General features: G+C 44.8%; 1 protein-coding gene and 1 pseudogene across 1 annotated transcript; one reads left to right on the plus strand and one right to left on the minus strand.

The window, feature by feature from the left end:
- Nucleotides 1-435: 435 nt before the first annotated feature.
- LOC109772135 (uncharacterized) lies at nt 436-2,689 on the minus strand (annotated as a pseudogene).
- A 1,332-nt stretch (nt 2,690-4,021) lies between these two features.
- LOC109772131 (DEK domain-containing chromatin-associated protein 1) lies at nt 4,022-10,419 on the plus strand. The gene is made up of 11 exons (XM_020330818.4): nt 4,022-4,475; nt 4,748-4,781; nt 5,616-5,695; nt 5,773-5,832; nt 5,917-6,024; nt 6,100-6,177; nt 6,283-6,354; nt 8,665-9,136; nt 9,541-9,620; nt 9,714-9,744; nt 9,868-10,419. The coding sequence occupies exons 1-11, from the start codon at nt 4,194-4,196 to the stop codon at nt 10,047-10,049; spliced, it is 1,479 nt and encodes a 492-aa protein (XP_020186407.1). The 5' UTR covers nt 4,022-4,193; the 3' UTR covers nt 10,050-10,419.
- The last annotated feature ends 7,139 nt before the right edge of the window (nt 10,420-17,558 follow it).

Consider the following 17,558-nt stretch of genomic DNA (forward strand, 5'->3'; position numbering starts at 1 on the left):
CTAGTTGGAATAATCATCATGGACTTATAATTTTTACCATCTCATTTAGCTCGAAACTAACTTGAGGTCGACTCAAGATCGTTACAAGTTGAACACAAGTCATTTTCTACAACTCAATCTTGAGCTTCACTCAGTTTGAGCTCGCTCAAATTTTAATACGAGTTGAGCTGAGCAAACTCCAACTCACTCGAACTCGACTCGTTTGCAGACCTAGTTGCAACCCCACTTGTCAGCAGCGATCCTGTTAGCAGGAACCTCATACTAGAAAAAATATATTCAACTAAAAAAATAATATTGTGGACGCCGATTTTTAAAATGGAACATCTAACAGAAGGTGGATTTTGGCGATAATGATTCAGACTGGAGGATTAAGGTCAAATTAATTTTTACATGGAGATCGATGTTGGAATCAACAACCACCGTTCATTTGCACAGTTCTCTGACCATACTCATACTCAACAGAACATCTTTTCATGCACATCACAGATTCAAAGGCGTCGAAACCGGAAAACACAGGCAAACGGACAGGTGGCAATCGTCTCAAGGACCCAAGTAGCTGTTGGTGTAGTGTACATAGATGCACAAAACTGCTGCTGCTTCTAAGCAAAGTTCATCTCTGCTCCTATGGTGCACAACAGGTTCAGTTTCCAGTGGTATCAAAATCCCTGCTTTGGACTGAGAACATGGCAAAATTTCAGAGGAGTACTATTGTCAGGTCTGAACTAATGTCGCTTCCTCTTGCCGCCTTTCTGGTGTTTTCTCCGGCCCCCGCTCTTGCTCCGCGGCTCACTAGAACCACCATCGTCTTCCTTCTCTCCATCAAGCAGCATGTTCATCCCCAGGTCGAACCCGTCAGTTAGGCCTTGTAACCTGTACACAGAAACATGGCAGTTCATAAGATAAGCAGAATATCTTCAAGGGCAAGCTCAGCTTAATGTGGCAAGAGCTATCAGGATTCACCCATGTGGCTGATGGGATCACTTTACAAGGGGGACAAGATAAACTCCATAAGCTCTGGAGAACAAGCATGAAACATACCCATGAAGCTGCTTCTTCATCTGCTTCTCATGTACTTTTCACGCTTGGTTACCGGAGCTCGGGTGAACAGCTCCTCTTCTGCTTTCTCTTTCTTCTCTCTCTGCCGCATGTAGGTCATGAATTCTTTGCTTTCGTCACCTGCTGTCTCCTTCCACTGAAAGATTGCTCAGACAGCTTAGTTAGCTTTATACAAACCTCTTCTGGTCTATCAGCATCATCATCAGTCATCTCCTTGAAATAAGGATTCTCTGTTGCCATGCGTAATAATCTTCTCTTTTTCCTTATAGCGTCTTTACTATGATTATCATCCATGGCAGCTGGCCCAATTCTCGGAGGAACGTAGACACCATCTTTGCCCTGAAGTCAAACAGCTAAACACATCAGACACAGCAAATCTGCATAAATTACATGCAAAAAAAAACTGTATAAATTGAACTCTAGTCATGAAACGATCATTACTGATATAAAAAAGAAGTTGTTAAGTAGCAACTTAATTTGATTTTACAAGACACTGCACTAGAAATATCAAGTTCTCATCCAATTGACAACTATATTACAGAAAACAGCTCAGTAAGGATGGGTAGATTTGATGTCATAAAAAAATAGATATAAGATTTATTGATTGATGTTTGGGCTAAAGAAACTGATAAATTCAATGCACAGATTTTGGTGGTAACTGATTGGTGTGTGTGTGTGTTAACAGAGAGTGATGAACAGTCGAACATTATCACCTTAACACATATAAGAGAAAACATCAGTTAGTAAGTGAGAATGTCACCTGCCCTTCAGGAGCAATTTTGATATCCATCATATCCAGGTTTGGCCGGTACCCCAACAGGTCGTCGTCGCCTTGTTGCCTGCCCTTAACATTGTCTTCGGCGCCTTATCCTGGGCAGCCGCACCATCTGCGGCATTGGTGAGCTTCTGAATCTGGTACTCCATCTTCTTGTCTATTGGGCTAATCTAGCACACAGAATTCAACATAAAACAATCTACTACTCCTATTAGACAGCTGCATAAATGGAGACTGGCAGCTTAGCAATCAACACGTGGGGGCACACACGCACGCACACCTTCTCAAGAAACAGCCTGATCTCGACAAGGCTGCGCACGACGGGGTGGCCATCGACGGGCAGCCCCTTGGCCTTGCGTAGAAGGTAGTAGACGAGGCCCTGGCAGTAGCTGAGCAGCAGGTGGTGCTTGGCCTCCAGGCACCCGATCCCGTCGCCCGTCGGCAGCTGGTTCTTCCTCACCTACACGGGACAGAAACAAGAAGGGATCTCTCAGTTTTAGCCACCCACCCCCACGGGGAAGCTAACCAGAATTACCATTCCCTCATCGTTCCCAATTCCGGCGGGCGGGGAGCCCGCGAGGGGGTACCTTGCTGGTGAGCGACTCGACCTTGGCTCCGAGCCTCCGACGAGGTCGAGCCCGTCCTTCATCTCCTTGAGGGCGGCGAGCAGCCTGGGCGCGTCATCGCTGCGAGTCGAACAGCAACCGAAGCCGCGCTAATTCTCCATTCTTCGCAGGCGAGCGGCCCTGCAGCTCCCGCCGGGGGCGACGGGGCGCCGCGCGAAGCTAGGGAGCTAGCTTACCGCACGATGGCCTGGGCCTTCCTCTCGTCGTCAGCTCCGGCGACGGCGGCCGTCATCGCCGTCGTCCGCCCGCCCGAGACGGGAAAAGGCCAGGGGATTGTTCGCCGGTTGGGGGCGGCCGCGCGAGCAGACGAGCCGCGGGGGAGGGCGCCGCCGCCGCCGGGGTTCGGTTGGAGAAGAAGAGCCCCTGGCTGCTCAGCGCTCGCAGCGAGCTTGTTTCTTCGGGGGGCCGCCCGCGGCGAGGGATAAGCCCATGGCTTCGATTATGGGCCAATCTCAGCAGATGGATGCAAGTCCATGTGGAGGCCCAAGTTGGCGTCAACGGCTTTGGGTGGGAAAAGAGAGAGGGAGCGATGGCTGGCGCGCGCGCCAGGAATTTATTTGGGGCGACGGATCTGATCCTGATCGGATTCAGCGGGAAGGTGGTGGTGGGAGGCCGAAAATTTCGAACCCAAGAAGAAGTGGGCGCGTATGGCCTAGCACCATTTCCCGCTTGCCGCTCTGACGCAGCCGACGCCCCGCACTCCCACCTCAACCCATTGTCCGTGGGTCCCGCGTCAGGGCATGCATTTACCCTTCTGCCCCCAGCTATTTTACTCCCTCCGTTCCAAAATAGATGACTCAACTTTGTACTAACTTTGGGAGTATTTTACCTACCCTTCTGCGGCTCTGCCTCCCTAGCCTACACACACATTTTTTGTGTTAATCTAAATTGTCAGTCATCTCTTCTCGTTAGAATGTATGGTACGGTTTTTAAAAATTCATCGATCTTTTTACAGTAAGTAAAACCAAAAAGTTCCCATTTCACGTCCGATGCTCGGGGGTGTAGGCGGGCTTTGATTCTAACAGATTATAAGAAGCCCGGCCAGCTAAAGCAAAGATGCGGTGCGATCCGCTACACGACTTGATTCCCTTGTTTTTGTTCATCCGCTAGCCCTAAAAAAAAGACGATGCGCACGGCATGTATGCTGAGCAGACAAGTCGTATCGATAATTGGTCTTGACGAAGCCGAAGGAAAGGCGACGGAGGTAGATACACGATTGGGATCTTCTATCTAATGTTCGACCCTCTTCCGCATGAACGCTTAGACAAGGTGCTAAGTGCATGAAATGGAATAAATTTTCTTCATTTAATTGTTTATGTGACGCTCTTAGCACCTGAAAAGAAACCTGCTAAAGAGGAGGAGGGCAAAAAGGGAAACACGCCAAACCAGGGGAAAATTTGGCGCACAGCACGCAAGCAACTCCCGGGCTGAGACGGCGGGGGAGGGGGCGTGCGCGGGAAGGAGGAGGAAAAGAGGCCCAATCCATCCACCCATCCCGCCCGTCCGTCGATCCCAATCTCTCATCCGATCCCCAATTTAATAGCGCCCAACGCCGAGCAAGCGCCTCCCAGAAGCCACAACACAACACACGCGCACCCCGCCCGTCCCCGTCCGTCCGTCCGCCCCGCTCCGCCTCCCAAAAATTCCCCCCTTTTCCACCCCCCCCACCTCACCACTCCCCGACCTAAAACCCTAGCCGCGCTCGCCGCCGTCGCCCCCCGCCCCCGCCCGCCGCCATGGCCACCGCCGCCAAGCCCGCCGACCCCGCCCCCGCCGATCCGCCCGCCGACGACCCCATGGACGCCGACGCCGAGGCGGAGGAGCACGAGGACGAGGCGGAGTCGGAGGAGGAGGCGGAGGCGCAGCCGCAGAAGAAGCGGGGCCGGAGGAAGCGGGTGCCGCGGGAGCCGGCCACCCCCGCCACCGGCAGGCCGTCCCGGGAGCGCAAGACCGTCGAGCGCTACGCCGAGCTCACCCCGCGCTCCACCCCCGCCAAGAAGTCCGCCGCCATTCTCCAGGTCAAATCTCTCTCCCCCCCCTCCCTCCTCCGTGCGCGCGCCTTCTTGTTCCTCCTGATCTGTGGCTCCTCCCCTCGCGGAGCTGTTATTTTTCACCCCCGGGCCCTCGCCGTCACCGTACCGCGCCGAAAATAGCAGTATTTGTTTGTGGTACGCCGGAGGCTTAGCGGTCTGGTTTACTGTATTCCCCATTACTATATATGAGCGTGCGGCTGGAAGGCTCGTTAATTTCTTCATTTGCTGATTCGTTCTTGGTGCTTCCTGTGTTTCAGGGCTCTGGGACGAAGCTCAAGGAGATCCCCAACGGTAAGCCTACTGCTGCCCCCGAAACATCTCTCGATTCTTGCGTTTACTAGCAGATAGACGCCCCTGCTTGCCTGTGGCATCATTGGCAGCTCCACGCCCGCGCTAGTGATTAACTTGTTGCTATGGTGGTTAATGATCCCTGGATTGGTTGAAGTCTTGATTTTCCTGGATATATCTGGTGTTCCAGAGTTATTCATAAAGAAATTTGCTTATAAACTAGAGAATGAAATAACATGACAATGAATGGATCAGGCTGTCCTCCAAAAGATTCTGTCTTTGTTTAGCCCAGGGGTTGTTCCTGATAGAACGATGGATAACACACATGGACTGGCAGAGTTCTCTTTGCCTAGTCCAAGATCTATCTGCCTGTGACATTGTAAATGACTCGTGGATCTGTTTATTCAGTTATCTTTGCCTAATGTTGTATGTTTCTAACTTTGCCCATCCCTAAAATTTACTGGCATATTTCAAAGGACTGTATAAGCAGAATCATGCAGTATTTGTTATGAGTAATTTCCATACAGCCACCTATCTTGTTTTGTAAGTGCAGATTTCTGAATTTTGGATTACTGCTGCTGCTTGTTTTTATTTCTGAACTTTGGGTTAATGCTACTGCTTGTCAATGTTCATAACTTGCTTCCTTTATTGATTGCTCCGATTTTCATCTTGCTCAGTTGTCCAGTTTACGATTGAAGTTGTTACTCATCTTTTAGTTAGTGTTGGATAAATAAAGACATTATGGACTCTTCATCTTGTAACTGCATCGTACAATTTATTATTCTGGGAATAGCTACCTCATATTCCACAGGTTGGACTAACAGTTTGTTTCCTTAGTTTTCTTCAAACTTTCCAAGAGAAAGGCGGATGACAATCTTCAGAGTCTTCATACTTTGTTGTTTGGGAGAAAATCAAATGTGAGGCTTCTGCATTGTCTTGCTGTAATTTAACTTGTTAGGTTTGTTTTGTTAACTCTCTGTTTGATTCTCTGCAGGTCCATTTCCTGAAAAGAAACCTAGCCCAGTTTTCTGGTTTTGTTTGGACTGACAATCCAGTGAGTTTTCTGTGATGATTCTGCTGTAAAACATGATTTGTTTTTGTTTTTTGTCTTAATGGATGTCCTTGTAATTTTGATTAGGAAAAGCAAAGGAACAGGATAAAAGAAAGGCTTGACAAGATGAACAAGGAGAAGTTGCTAGATTTTTGTGATATACTTGATGTTCAGGCCAAACATACTTTAAAGAAGGTTAATTTGCTTCAGCACATGTTTGTAATGATCTAAGCTGTGAATTCTGTACTAACTGTATTTTGCTGTATTCAGGAGGAAGTTTCTGCCAAATTGCTGGAGTTTCTGGAGTCTCCTTGCATTACCAGAGATGTTGTTATCAGTGATGTGAAGGTATGATTTTTAATCAATGCAAATCTTGTTCTTATGGACATCTATATTTTTTTACCGCATGGGACTGCAAACTGAATTTCACATTCCTAATATTTGTCATTCCAGAAAGGGAAGAAACGCCGGAGGAGGTCTAAAGGAACTAGCCAGGCAACGGCTGAAGGTGCTTCTGGAGAGAAGGTAATCTTGCCGTGCTGAGGGCAGCTCCGTTTAACCTCTCTTGTTCTGTTAGAAAACCTATCTATCATGGAATGCCTTCACCTGTGTCCTGATGTCTGGTGCTCTGTTGCCTGCATCAGAAAATTTATAAACTGCTCATTTTCCCTTGAGTTGTCATACATTTCTGATTACCACTGAACTACCTTGAAATTGCAAATTTGACATTGCTGCTGTATTTCTCCCCTTGCACTTGCTAGCTTCCATTGTTGATTATTTTCAAAAAGAGAAAAATGATGATATGTCCCTACGTTGATATGTGATTTCCATCTTCCCACTAGTTGAGGGGAAACCTTCCAAGTATCCCTAGGGTTGTGTGGCAATTGATAAAATCCCATATCAAGACTTATTTTTATTTTAACCCTCTGGGATTGGAAATGACCGCAATTCCTCTAGTTGAGTTGGGTCTCTTTGGTCTACTCCCTCTCTGTAGCTGTCTAACTGCACCAATATAACAAACAACAACAAAGCCTTTAGTCCCAAACAAGTTGGGGTAGGCTAGAGGTGAAACTCATAAGATCTTGCAACCAACTCATGGTTCTGGCACATGGATAGCAAGCTTGCACGCACCAACATACTGGCAGTGAAAGTTCACTGCAATTGTTTCTTTTCTTAATGTTGGATGATGACTGTTTGTGATTGGATGTTTCTGACTTCTTAGAATTATCTCTCTTGCAACACACTGTTTAAAGAATGAAATTGACAGTGTAATCTGTGAAGAACCATAAAGAACAAGCCATCATTAGGGCCAAAAGTTTCAGTTTTAATAACAAGTGACAAGGATGTAAGCTGTTATACTATTCATGGAAGAATGCCTGTCCATGGATGAGAATCTCATTCATTAGGAGTCCCCAAGGCCTGGGCTTCTAAATTCTAAGTTCAAATAGTGATTTAACCTTGAGGTTCCTTGAAGGACATTCTGCTTGCAAGGGACCTGCACCAAGTGTGACACCTCCCTTAGGTACCCTCTTATGTGTTGCTGGTAGTGGCTGGCTTGTGCCTAGCTGAGAGACAGTGAGAAATGTAGCAAAGTATTATTCTGATAGCCCATGGTTATTTGGTCATTTCTCAGCCTGAATGGCTCAATGGGATTCAAATAAAAATAAATAATGGTAGTTGGCCTTTTATTGATTGTCACATTAACAAGGGATATCTGAGAGGTTTCCACTCAACTAGTGGAAAATGGCAATTTAGTAACATCTTTAATCTAAAACACACAGCAAAGTTCATGTTAGAATATTTTCTTTTGGAGCTGGACACAGATATTGCCTGCCTGAAAATGCCCTTATTTTTTTTCCTAAACCTGAAAAAGTACATTTGCAAGTAGACATGTATAAAAATGCATATGTGTGAAATTTCATAGGAATATACTTCCTCCATCCATTTTTACAGGACCTAAGTTTTGAATCTCTCATACCAAAGCAATAGCCTAAAAGTTGAAGCAAACTGAATTCCACCAAATGCCTGCCCATGCACCCTTCATTTAGTGCATAGGCCCATGCTTTCCCCTCTATTAATTCTTTAATCCATTTATTTAGCACTAATCCCTCAAATCCCATGAATGCATGTGCATCAATATTGGTAAGGGCCGTTTGCATGCATGCACATCTTTAAATACGGATGGAAAAGGTCAGGCATGCTGTGCTACAGAGTAAATGGCCACGCGTGATGTGAGGCCAATTCGGCCTAATATTTGTGGGAAAACTGATTTTGGATGTACACAAAAAACAATTATGTATGTCAAGATGGGCTTTTCTAGTTTTGGGTCCATATATTTGTTTTTTTGTGTAGCTTATAAATTACCATATTTAATGAAAATTTACAGATCTGTACACATTTCTAGGTTTTCACAGGGAAAGTTTGATTTTTTAAAAAACCTTAGAAGATCTTTTTATTATTTTTCAATATACTGGGCTCCGAGGAGCCTGGGAGCCAAAAATTCGCACTCACTTTGGTACTCAATCCTATAATGTACTCCCTCCTTAAAGAAATATAAGAGCGTTTAGGCCACTACTTTAGTGATCTAAACGCTCTTATATTTCTTTACAGAGGGAGTATTTTCTTTATGCTCTCTTTCTGTACTCCATAATTGCTGGTACTTTTTTTCTGGACATAGAGAACCAGTAATATTTATCTTCTAGTTGACAATTGCTTATTATGTTAAATTTCACAAAAAACAGTTATTTGTAATTAGTATTTAGGACTTTCTGCAGCAGTTATTTGTAATTAGTGTTTGTGTGTAGTACTTCAATTCTGACGTGGTTTTATTATCAGAAAAAGAGGAAGAGTCGGAAACAAAAAGTTGAGGCTGAAAATGAGAATGATGATGAAGATGATGCTGGTCCTGCTGGTTCTGAGGACTCATCAATGGGAGAAAGTGATGAGGACTCTGAAGTGAAAGAAGAGACCAAGAGTGATGAAGAGCCTGAAGCAACACCGGTGAAGAAAAAGTCAACAGATGGTAAACAAGGAAAGAAGGAAGCTGGATCCAAGGCAAAGGAAAAGGATGCATCGGTGAAGAAGACTCCTACTAAATCTGTAAAAAGCGTGTCAAAGCCAAATGTGAAGTTGGAGAGCAAAAAGGCTGCCAAGAAAACACCAAAGAATTCAACAAAGGAAAGCAGTACACCTGTAGAGAAGGCCAAGAAGAAGGTTGCAAAACCGAAAAAGGATGATGGAAAGGAGAGCCAAAACAACAGTAAGGCACGCAAGAAGCAAGGTGCCAAGGCATCTGGTGAAAATAAAGGTATGAGATCTTGTACCCATGCTGGAGATCCACACGAATACAACTGTTTTTACAACTATTTAATCTCAGTGCATTTGGATCATCAGCGAGTTTATTTATTCCATGAAAATACTGATCTGATGCAGATCACACTAGGAGCTGGTTGACTTTACTTTGTTCTGGTAGGATTATTAGGAGTTAATTCATGGTTCTTCTGAGAAGTACTTCCAGTTTGATGCTTTATTTGCATTTTCTATGAGATGCCACTTAGAAAGCTGCTATAACCAATGCTTCCAGTCATATTCATAGTTCATAGGACTATCAGAAGTCACATTCATAGTTCTTCTGAGAGCTACTTCTAGTTTGATGTCTTTATTTGCGTTTTCTGAGAAAGCTGCTATAACCAATGCTTCCATCTTCTCCAGGAAAAGGCAAGGTAGCCCCAACCACTAAACAGTTGCATGGTGTTGTCAGTAACATATTGAAAGAAGTGGACTTCAATACGGTATGCAGATGCAAATTGTTATGTTGTGTTCATGTTGCATGTATTTCTGGTGTTTTATCATGCTGACCTGGCTACATTGCTACCTTCATGCAGGCAACTTTGGCTGACATTCTCCGGAAATTAGGTATACTTCTGTTGTCATTCTCTGAAGTTTCATTGTAGTAGTAGTAGTAGATTTTATTGAAGTTATGATGAGCACAATTGTCTGGTCTAATGAACGCACTGACATTTTCTGTTGTCACCTCAGGAGACCACTTTGACATGGACCTCATGGACAGGAAGTCCGAGGTGAAGCGCATCATAGAGGAAGTGATCAACAGCATGTCTGACGATGAAGGCGAGGAAGAAAACGAGGAAGAGGATGCAGAGGAGAATGGCAAGAAGGAAGAAGATTCAAAGGAGGATCCTGATGAAGAGGAAGAGAAATAAGCCAGACGTGATCGGACTGACCGGTCTCCTGTATTTGTCGAGTGTTCTTGTTGGTTGCTGGGGCTCTTCTGGCCTGTACAATGGTGGCACCACAACAGCCGTTTTGGTGGTGGTCTGGGCAGGTGCTAGACTGTCTGTTTGTTAGCCATTTGATGTGATGGCCCTGCGCGCCTACCTGGTTGTTGTGCTTGACTCGTGGTGTTATTGACCTGTAGTCTCTTTAGTTGCCGGTCATGTACAATAGCTGTTTGGTTATATGACTCTGTTCCTTTCTTAGGTAGCTAGCCCTGACTGTAATTTGCAGCATGCATACTTGTCTGTGTTCTGTTCCTTGCATTTTATCCATGTAAAACAGTTGTATTCTTGTGGATTTCTTGCTTGTGCCGTCTGCGTTTCATCATGTCTTAAACATCGTTTGAAAATGCAAAGTTGATGTGCTGTGATCTTGTATTGTTTTCGATGTGGCTGTAGTATGCCTTTTTGAAGTTGATAGAAGGTCTGGCTGCAGCTCATTGGCGAAATAATCTGCTAGTGAGTGCCTCATGGTCAAATGGACTTCATCTGTATCCACTCCTACCTGCAGCTGCTTTGGCAAGAAGCAAACAATAAACCGAGGAAAGAGTGATGCCTGAGCTGTAGTATATGTGCTGTTCTTGCTGCAAGAAGTAGCGCGAGCGCTTCGGCCTGAAGGGGGGCGAATCTGTGATACCTGTTGATGCTTGGGTCTGAATCTAAGTACCAGCGTGATCATCTGGTATGTCTATGAATAGATCAACCAACTGACTGCCTTCCACGGATTTTAAAAGCCGCATCCTAGAAGACCTTATTAATACTCCCATCCGTTCCAAATTACTCGTTATGATTTTAGTTCAAACCTGTAAGAAGTAGATCAAAGTTGCTTTTCATTATGCTTGTGTAGAAGAGCTTGAGAAGCATCAAGTGTTGATGCCGCCTGATGTATCTGTATAGCAAAACCACTTTTCCTGGCAAAGAGAATTCGTCTGTCAACTTCTGAAGGCACCCGAGAAAACTGAAAATATTTGAAATGGTGGCATGAGGATGATTAGTACTTAGCAACTCTTGAATGAGACGATGCAAAGAGTTAGTATTATTTTGAAGTAGATGGTCTGTCCTAATATGCCAAGGAGGAGCAAAGCATGCTGCTCTAGCAAAAGTGTATATTTCTTGAGAAAATTCCTTATATAATACTGTTTTAAATTTTGTTTCCCTATTTAACACTGTAAAAAACTTTATTCTCCGTTTAAAAAAAACTTTATTCCCTATCTAACACCGTGTCTAAATTTTATGCCCTTTATACCACTTCCGTTCATTTTAAGACTTAATGGTGCTAAATGATACCAGAAAATACCTATTTGCCATCGTGTGGTATGTGACCAATTTTTTTAGGGAAAAGTATTTTTTCGTTGATATTTTAGAAACGGTCTTTCATTACCGACTATGCGAGGACCGAACCGAAAGCTCGTCCTCGCATGGTTCTACTAAGAGGGCCACCGTTGGACGCTGCCGCCGCGCGTACTGGTGCTGGCGCTGCTCGCACCTCTTGGCCTCCGCCGCGGCTGGCCGCGTTCCTCTTGCGCTCTGAACGGCTGGCAGCTGATGCGATGCATAGTCCTGTCGCTCGGACCGGCAGGGGTGCAGGCGCCGTGGCGGTTGGGGTTGACGTACACAACGAAGCTGGCTCTGGACTAGCTGATCGATTCAGCCACTTGCTAGACAGTAGACACGCATGTACAGGACGCTGATCCTTGCTTGTTTCTTGGTGTGTGTACGTGCTAGCCTCGTACGGAACCCATTAGCTCAAAAAGTACTCTATCTAGCCTATAGTATGCTTATATGCCGGAAAGCATTCGGCTACAATGCCGTCAAGGTTAGGACCAAGGCGAAAACAAGACAAGTCGGTTGGACACATACATAAACGTATTTTCTTTTTGTCACATATCATATGAGGGGGCAAATAGGTCTTTTCAGGCGTCATTTAACACCGTTAAGGCTAAAAATGGACGGAAGTGTTATAAAAAATATAAAATTTAGACTCAGTGTTAAATAAGGAAGGAAAAGTTTTTCAGTGTCACATAAGGCTGCAAATTTTAAGACAACGTTAAATAAGGAATTCTCTCATATTTCTTTACGGAGGGAGTACCGTTCGAAGGAGAGATGCCAACCAACCTGTCTACTTCACTTATACCTGGCCCGATCGGCCCGACCTAACCCGACTGGCCTGAAAAAGACTGACCCGGCCCGACTCGGTCTTGCCCCCGGACTGGGCCTGGGCCTAGGTTTTGAGCCCGAACGACATGTCGGGTCGGGCCTGGGCTTGCCATATTTGCATTTTAGAGAAGAGGACTGGCGGGCTTTTTCACTAACGGACCAGGCTTGGGCCTAAAATCTAGGCCCGATGGTCGGGTCAGGCTGGGCCCGGGCCTAGGTTTTCTACTTCGGACTTTGTTAGGCCCGGCCCAACGGATGGCCAGGTAGCCTTCACTCCACTTTCCTGCGCTCAGAAAAATTCCTTTCTAGTGATTGTTGGAGATGTGTGTGCGTGCCAGGTTACTTTCTTCCAAGACGGTTCACGCTTCAGGAAACGGTCACGCGGTTCCCTCTACCATTGTCCACTGTGCATATATATATCATCCCACTTTTCTTTCTCTACTTTCTTACTTTACACTTGCAACCTGCGGTGTCACTTTATTTCGGCTTGGTAACTAAGAGCATCATCAATGTAAGACGCAACCTTGGTAGATGAACTAAGGTAGGATCAAATGGCTTGCCACTAACCAAATGAAGAAGCTTATATCATCTATAGGGATTTGGCAAATCCGGGACATCTAAATGTCCGCTGACACATCTGGGTGCGACCCCGGATAGCGTTGGACGGCCCTTCATATGTTCTGCCGGGCGGCTGCGCTCCTCATATCTAAACTCTCAAATACACGCAATCCATGCATGCAGGAATATAGCACAATCAACAATGCAACAAAGCAAAATAAATCACAATTTAGACATGCCAAAATAAAATTTAAGTGCAGGCCACAGTTGTCCAACGTGATGGATCACTTGTCGGATGCCATCTGATAAAGGCGAAGGTGTCCCGATGTTTCGATGAGATAGCTATCGTTTCTGTGGGAGTCGACTTTGACGATCCGACTACGAACGTGCGAAGACGTCGCGCTTTAGCAATCGCTAAACCAACTTCCGAAGGGTTATTGACCACACCAAAGCACGATTAACCTGACCACGAGGGTCTATTTCCTGCGAGCAAATGAAGAACAAGCAAGAAACTGAGATTGCAATCTGGATATTGCGAAAATAAGAGGAAAGCTTTATTAATGAAGGTGGGGTTCTGTGACGTCTTGGTCTGGTCGTTGAACACAAATGAAGTACGCGAAGTTGCAGCTATGACAAACTTTTAATCTAAACAAAACCCCAAAGTCTAAACGATGCCCTAAGGGCTGTATATATGGAGGAAGAGGGGGGAATTTCGTGGCCCTTGGAGGAGGGGTCTGAAAGCAACCCTAACTCTTGTTTCCCCACACATACGGACTATAAAAACAGCCTATACTTAAGTATTTCGAAAGTACATGGGCCTGGCCCAATAATAAGATGACGCAGCACCTAGAATAGCCTCTGGACGAAATTTATGAAGTGGCATCTTGTGTATTTCGTCCAAGGCTTCATGCACTCCTTATGGTGGCTTCAAAGTCCTGAAATCATCACTTGTAACTTCGTTCTTGTTCCCCTTGTGCATGCTATCATCTCCATGCTTGGTCTTACTCCAGTGTTCATCCCTCTTATCCATGCCAGGCCCTTCATTTGTAAGCAAAACAAATGTATCCAATTTAGGCAGCATCATATTCTCATGAACATTAGAATCATTAGCAAGAAACAAAAGTACCTGATAATTTTATTGGCGTGCGCGAGCTCTAGTAATTGGTCCAGTATATGTAGCAGTAGGGGCTGTGGGTGTAACAATGGTATTGATGTCCTCATCATCCTCCCCTTCTTGAAATGAAGTCGTCCTCGACGGAAGCTCATCTTCCTCACCCAAATAAGACTTCAAATCTGCAATGTTAAAAGTGGGACTAACCCCAAAATCTGCAGGCAGCTCAAGTTTATATGCATTATCATTTATTTTCTCTAACACCTTAAATGGACCATCAGCACGTGGCATTAGCTTTGATTTGCATAAATCAATAAATCTATCCTTACGCAAATGTAACCAAACAAGATCTCCAGGTGCAAAGACAACACGTTTTCTACCCTTATCTCCAGCAAATTTATATTTAGCATTCATACGCTCAATGTTCTCCTTTGTTAGCTCATGCATTTTTAAGATCAATTCAGCACGTTGTTTAGCATCAAAATTAACCTTCTCCGAAGATGGAAGAGGCAACAAATCAATAGGTGCACGAGGAAGAAAACCATACACAATTTCAAAAGGGCACATCTTAGTAGTAGAATGTAATGAACGATTATAAGCAAATTCAATATGAGGCAAGCATTCTTCCCACATTTTCTTGTTATTCTTCAAAACAGCCCTAAGCATAGTAGACAATGTTCTATTGACCACTTCAATTTGTCCATCAGTTTGGGGGTGACATGTAGTACTAAAAAGCAGTTTAGTCCCCAACTTAGCCCATAAACATCTCCAAAAGTGGCTAAGAAATTTAGTATCACGATCTGAAACAATTGTATTTGGCACACCATGCAAGCGAATAATTTCATGAAAGAACAAATCAGCAACATTAGCGGCATCATCGCTTTTATGACATGGTATAAAATGTGCCATTTTCGAGAACCTATCCACGACAACAAATATGCTATCCCTTCCCTTCTTAGTACTTAGCAACAAATATGCTTTTATGACCTTATTAATACCTGTAAGAAGTAGATCAAAGTTGATGGTACAACCCTGCAGTAGCAAAGGATTGGTACACTGGATAGAATGGTTCTGCACGCCTGGAAGTTGCTTTTCATTATGTTTGTGTACAAGAGCTTGAGAAGAATCAAGTGTTGATGCCGCCTGATGTATCTGCATAGGAAAACCACTTTTCCTGGCAAAGAGACATTCGTTTGTCAACTTCTGAAGGCACCCGAGAAAACTGAAAATATTTGGAATGGTGGCATGAGGATGATTAGTACTTAGCAACTCTTGAATGATACGATGCAAAGAGTTAGTATTATTTTGAAGTAGATGGTCTGTCCTAATATGCCAAGGAGGAGCAAAGCATGCTGCTCTAGAAAAAGTGTATATTTCTTTACGGAGGGAGTACCGTTCGAAGGAGAGATGCCAACCAACCACTAGACTGCTTCACTTATACCTGGACCCAACCCGACTGGCCTAAAAAAGACTGACCCAACCTGCCCGGGCCTAGGTTTTGAGCCCGAACGACATGCCGGGTTAGGCCTGAGCTTGCCATATTTGCGTTTTAGAGAAGAGGCATGGCGGGCTTTTTCACTAACGGGCCAGGCTTGGGCCTGAAATATAGGCCCGATGGCCGGGTCAGACCGAGCCCGGGCCTAGGTTTTCTGCTTCGAACTTTGTTAGGCCCGTCCCGACGGATGGCCAGGTAGCCTTTACTCCACTCCCCTGCGCTCAGAAAAATTCCTTTCTAGTGATTGTTGGAGACGGTTCACGCTTTAGGAAACGGTCACGCGGTTCCCTCTACCACTGTCCACTGTGCCTATATATCATCCCAGTTTTCTTTCTCTACTTTCTTACTTTGCACTTGCAACCTGCGGTGTCACTTTATTTCGGCTTGGTAACTAAGAGGCATCATCAATGTAAGAGGCAACCTTGGTAGATGAACTTGTCAGATGGCTTGCCACTAACCAAATGAAGAAGCTTATATCTTCTATAGGGATTTGGCAAATCCGGGACCTCTAAACGTCCGTAGACAAATCCGGGTGTGACCCCAGATAGCGTTGGACGGCCCTTCATATGTTCTGCCCGGCAGCCGCACTCCTCATATCTAAACTCTCAAATACATGCATGTGGGCATATAGCACAAATTCATCAAAAGTCAACAATGCAACAGAGCAAAATAAACCACAATTCAACAATTCAGACATGCCAAAATAAAATTTAAGTGCAGGCCACAGTTGGCCAACGTGATGGATCACTTGTGAGATGCCATCCGTGCCGTGGCCACCATCCATTCCTCGTGCTCTGCCGGTCTGCTGCTGCCATCGCCGTCTCATACTCCCTACATTGATTGATCTCCCTTTTGCTCCCCTCAAGCCACTTCCTTGATTGCTCATCCAAAATGCTTGCGTCCGCCAACATAATCCTCGAATCCTCCGTGTCTCGAGCAAGTTGCAACCTCTCCTTCTTTATCTATTATTCCTAAAGTCCAGGCCTTCTCGAGCTCCCATTTAAGAAATGTCTCTTTCTTCTCCAACTATCTTCTCCCTCTCAACTTCCAACTTGTTGCTCTCAATTTGCAACTTGTTGTTCACCCTCTCTCAGTCCCAATCCATCCTTTCATTTTGCGCATCTAACATGAGCTTGTAACTCCCATTTTTCTTGTTCTCCCTTGTTAAAAAATGGCCGTCCATGTGGTGGACATTTTTGTCACCGCGGCGTCATGGGCGGCCCTCCCCTTCTCCCACTTGTTTCACATCACTTGCCGGTTATTATTTGGTACAGTGGCTATTCCATTCTCATGTGCAACTTCTTCCTCTTTGTCATCCACTCCAATGAATTGGTGGGAGCTTGAGACATCATTTGTCTTCCACCTCTTGTTGGATTTCTTGAGGTCTTCCATAAGTTGATTCCACTTTGGTTGGCCATTCAGTTTGATCCAACAATTGCTAAAAGCGAATGACTTCTTCCCTACATTTTGAAACAAACCAGCGGCCAACACCATCTATCAAACAATAAAGCAACCATGAGGATCTGACATTAAAAACTAGCAATGCGAATTATGAAAAACTTTGCAATTCAACCCATGTGACTTTGGACTCCAATCCCCTTTTGATTCCGACCAAGCATGAAAGCATAGTGGAAAACAAATTTGTTCACATATTCTTGGATGATGGACCATCTATGTTGGAGAGGCCACATTGCGGGTGGTAAAGATAGGATGCAGCTCTACATATTCCTTGTGTTTATGATGGTGCTTGTGGATCTTCTTCCAATAGTTGTTGCCCTTTTGCTCTGTGCCACATATAGAGGTCCATGTTTGTGGCCAACAAAGCTTTAACCAATAAAATATCCTCAAAATGTTGTGAATGATGGACCTCTTGCCTTGGGCACCTTTGCCATTTTTTATTCTTAGGTATGCAATGTTCCTCCAACATCAAACATAGCACAATTTGGATCCCTCGAATCACATTCCATACCGCTCGTAGCCTCTTGGCCCTTGTTGATCATCTCGGCCATGTAATTCTACTAAGATGATCATGATTCCAAAATCCTTGAGCCAAGTTTCTTCTATGAGTGTCCACCATATCTACCTATATACCATATTACCCTACCGTTCTAAGTAA

Source organism: Aegilops tauschii, chromosome 3, assembly GCF_002575655.3.
Source record: "Aegilops tauschii subsp. strangulata cultivar AL8/78 chromosome 3, Aet v6.0, whole genome shotgun sequence".
In the NCBI taxonomy this organism is placed as follows: Eukaryota; Viridiplantae; Streptophyta; class Magnoliopsida; order Poales; family Poaceae; genus Aegilops; species Aegilops tauschii.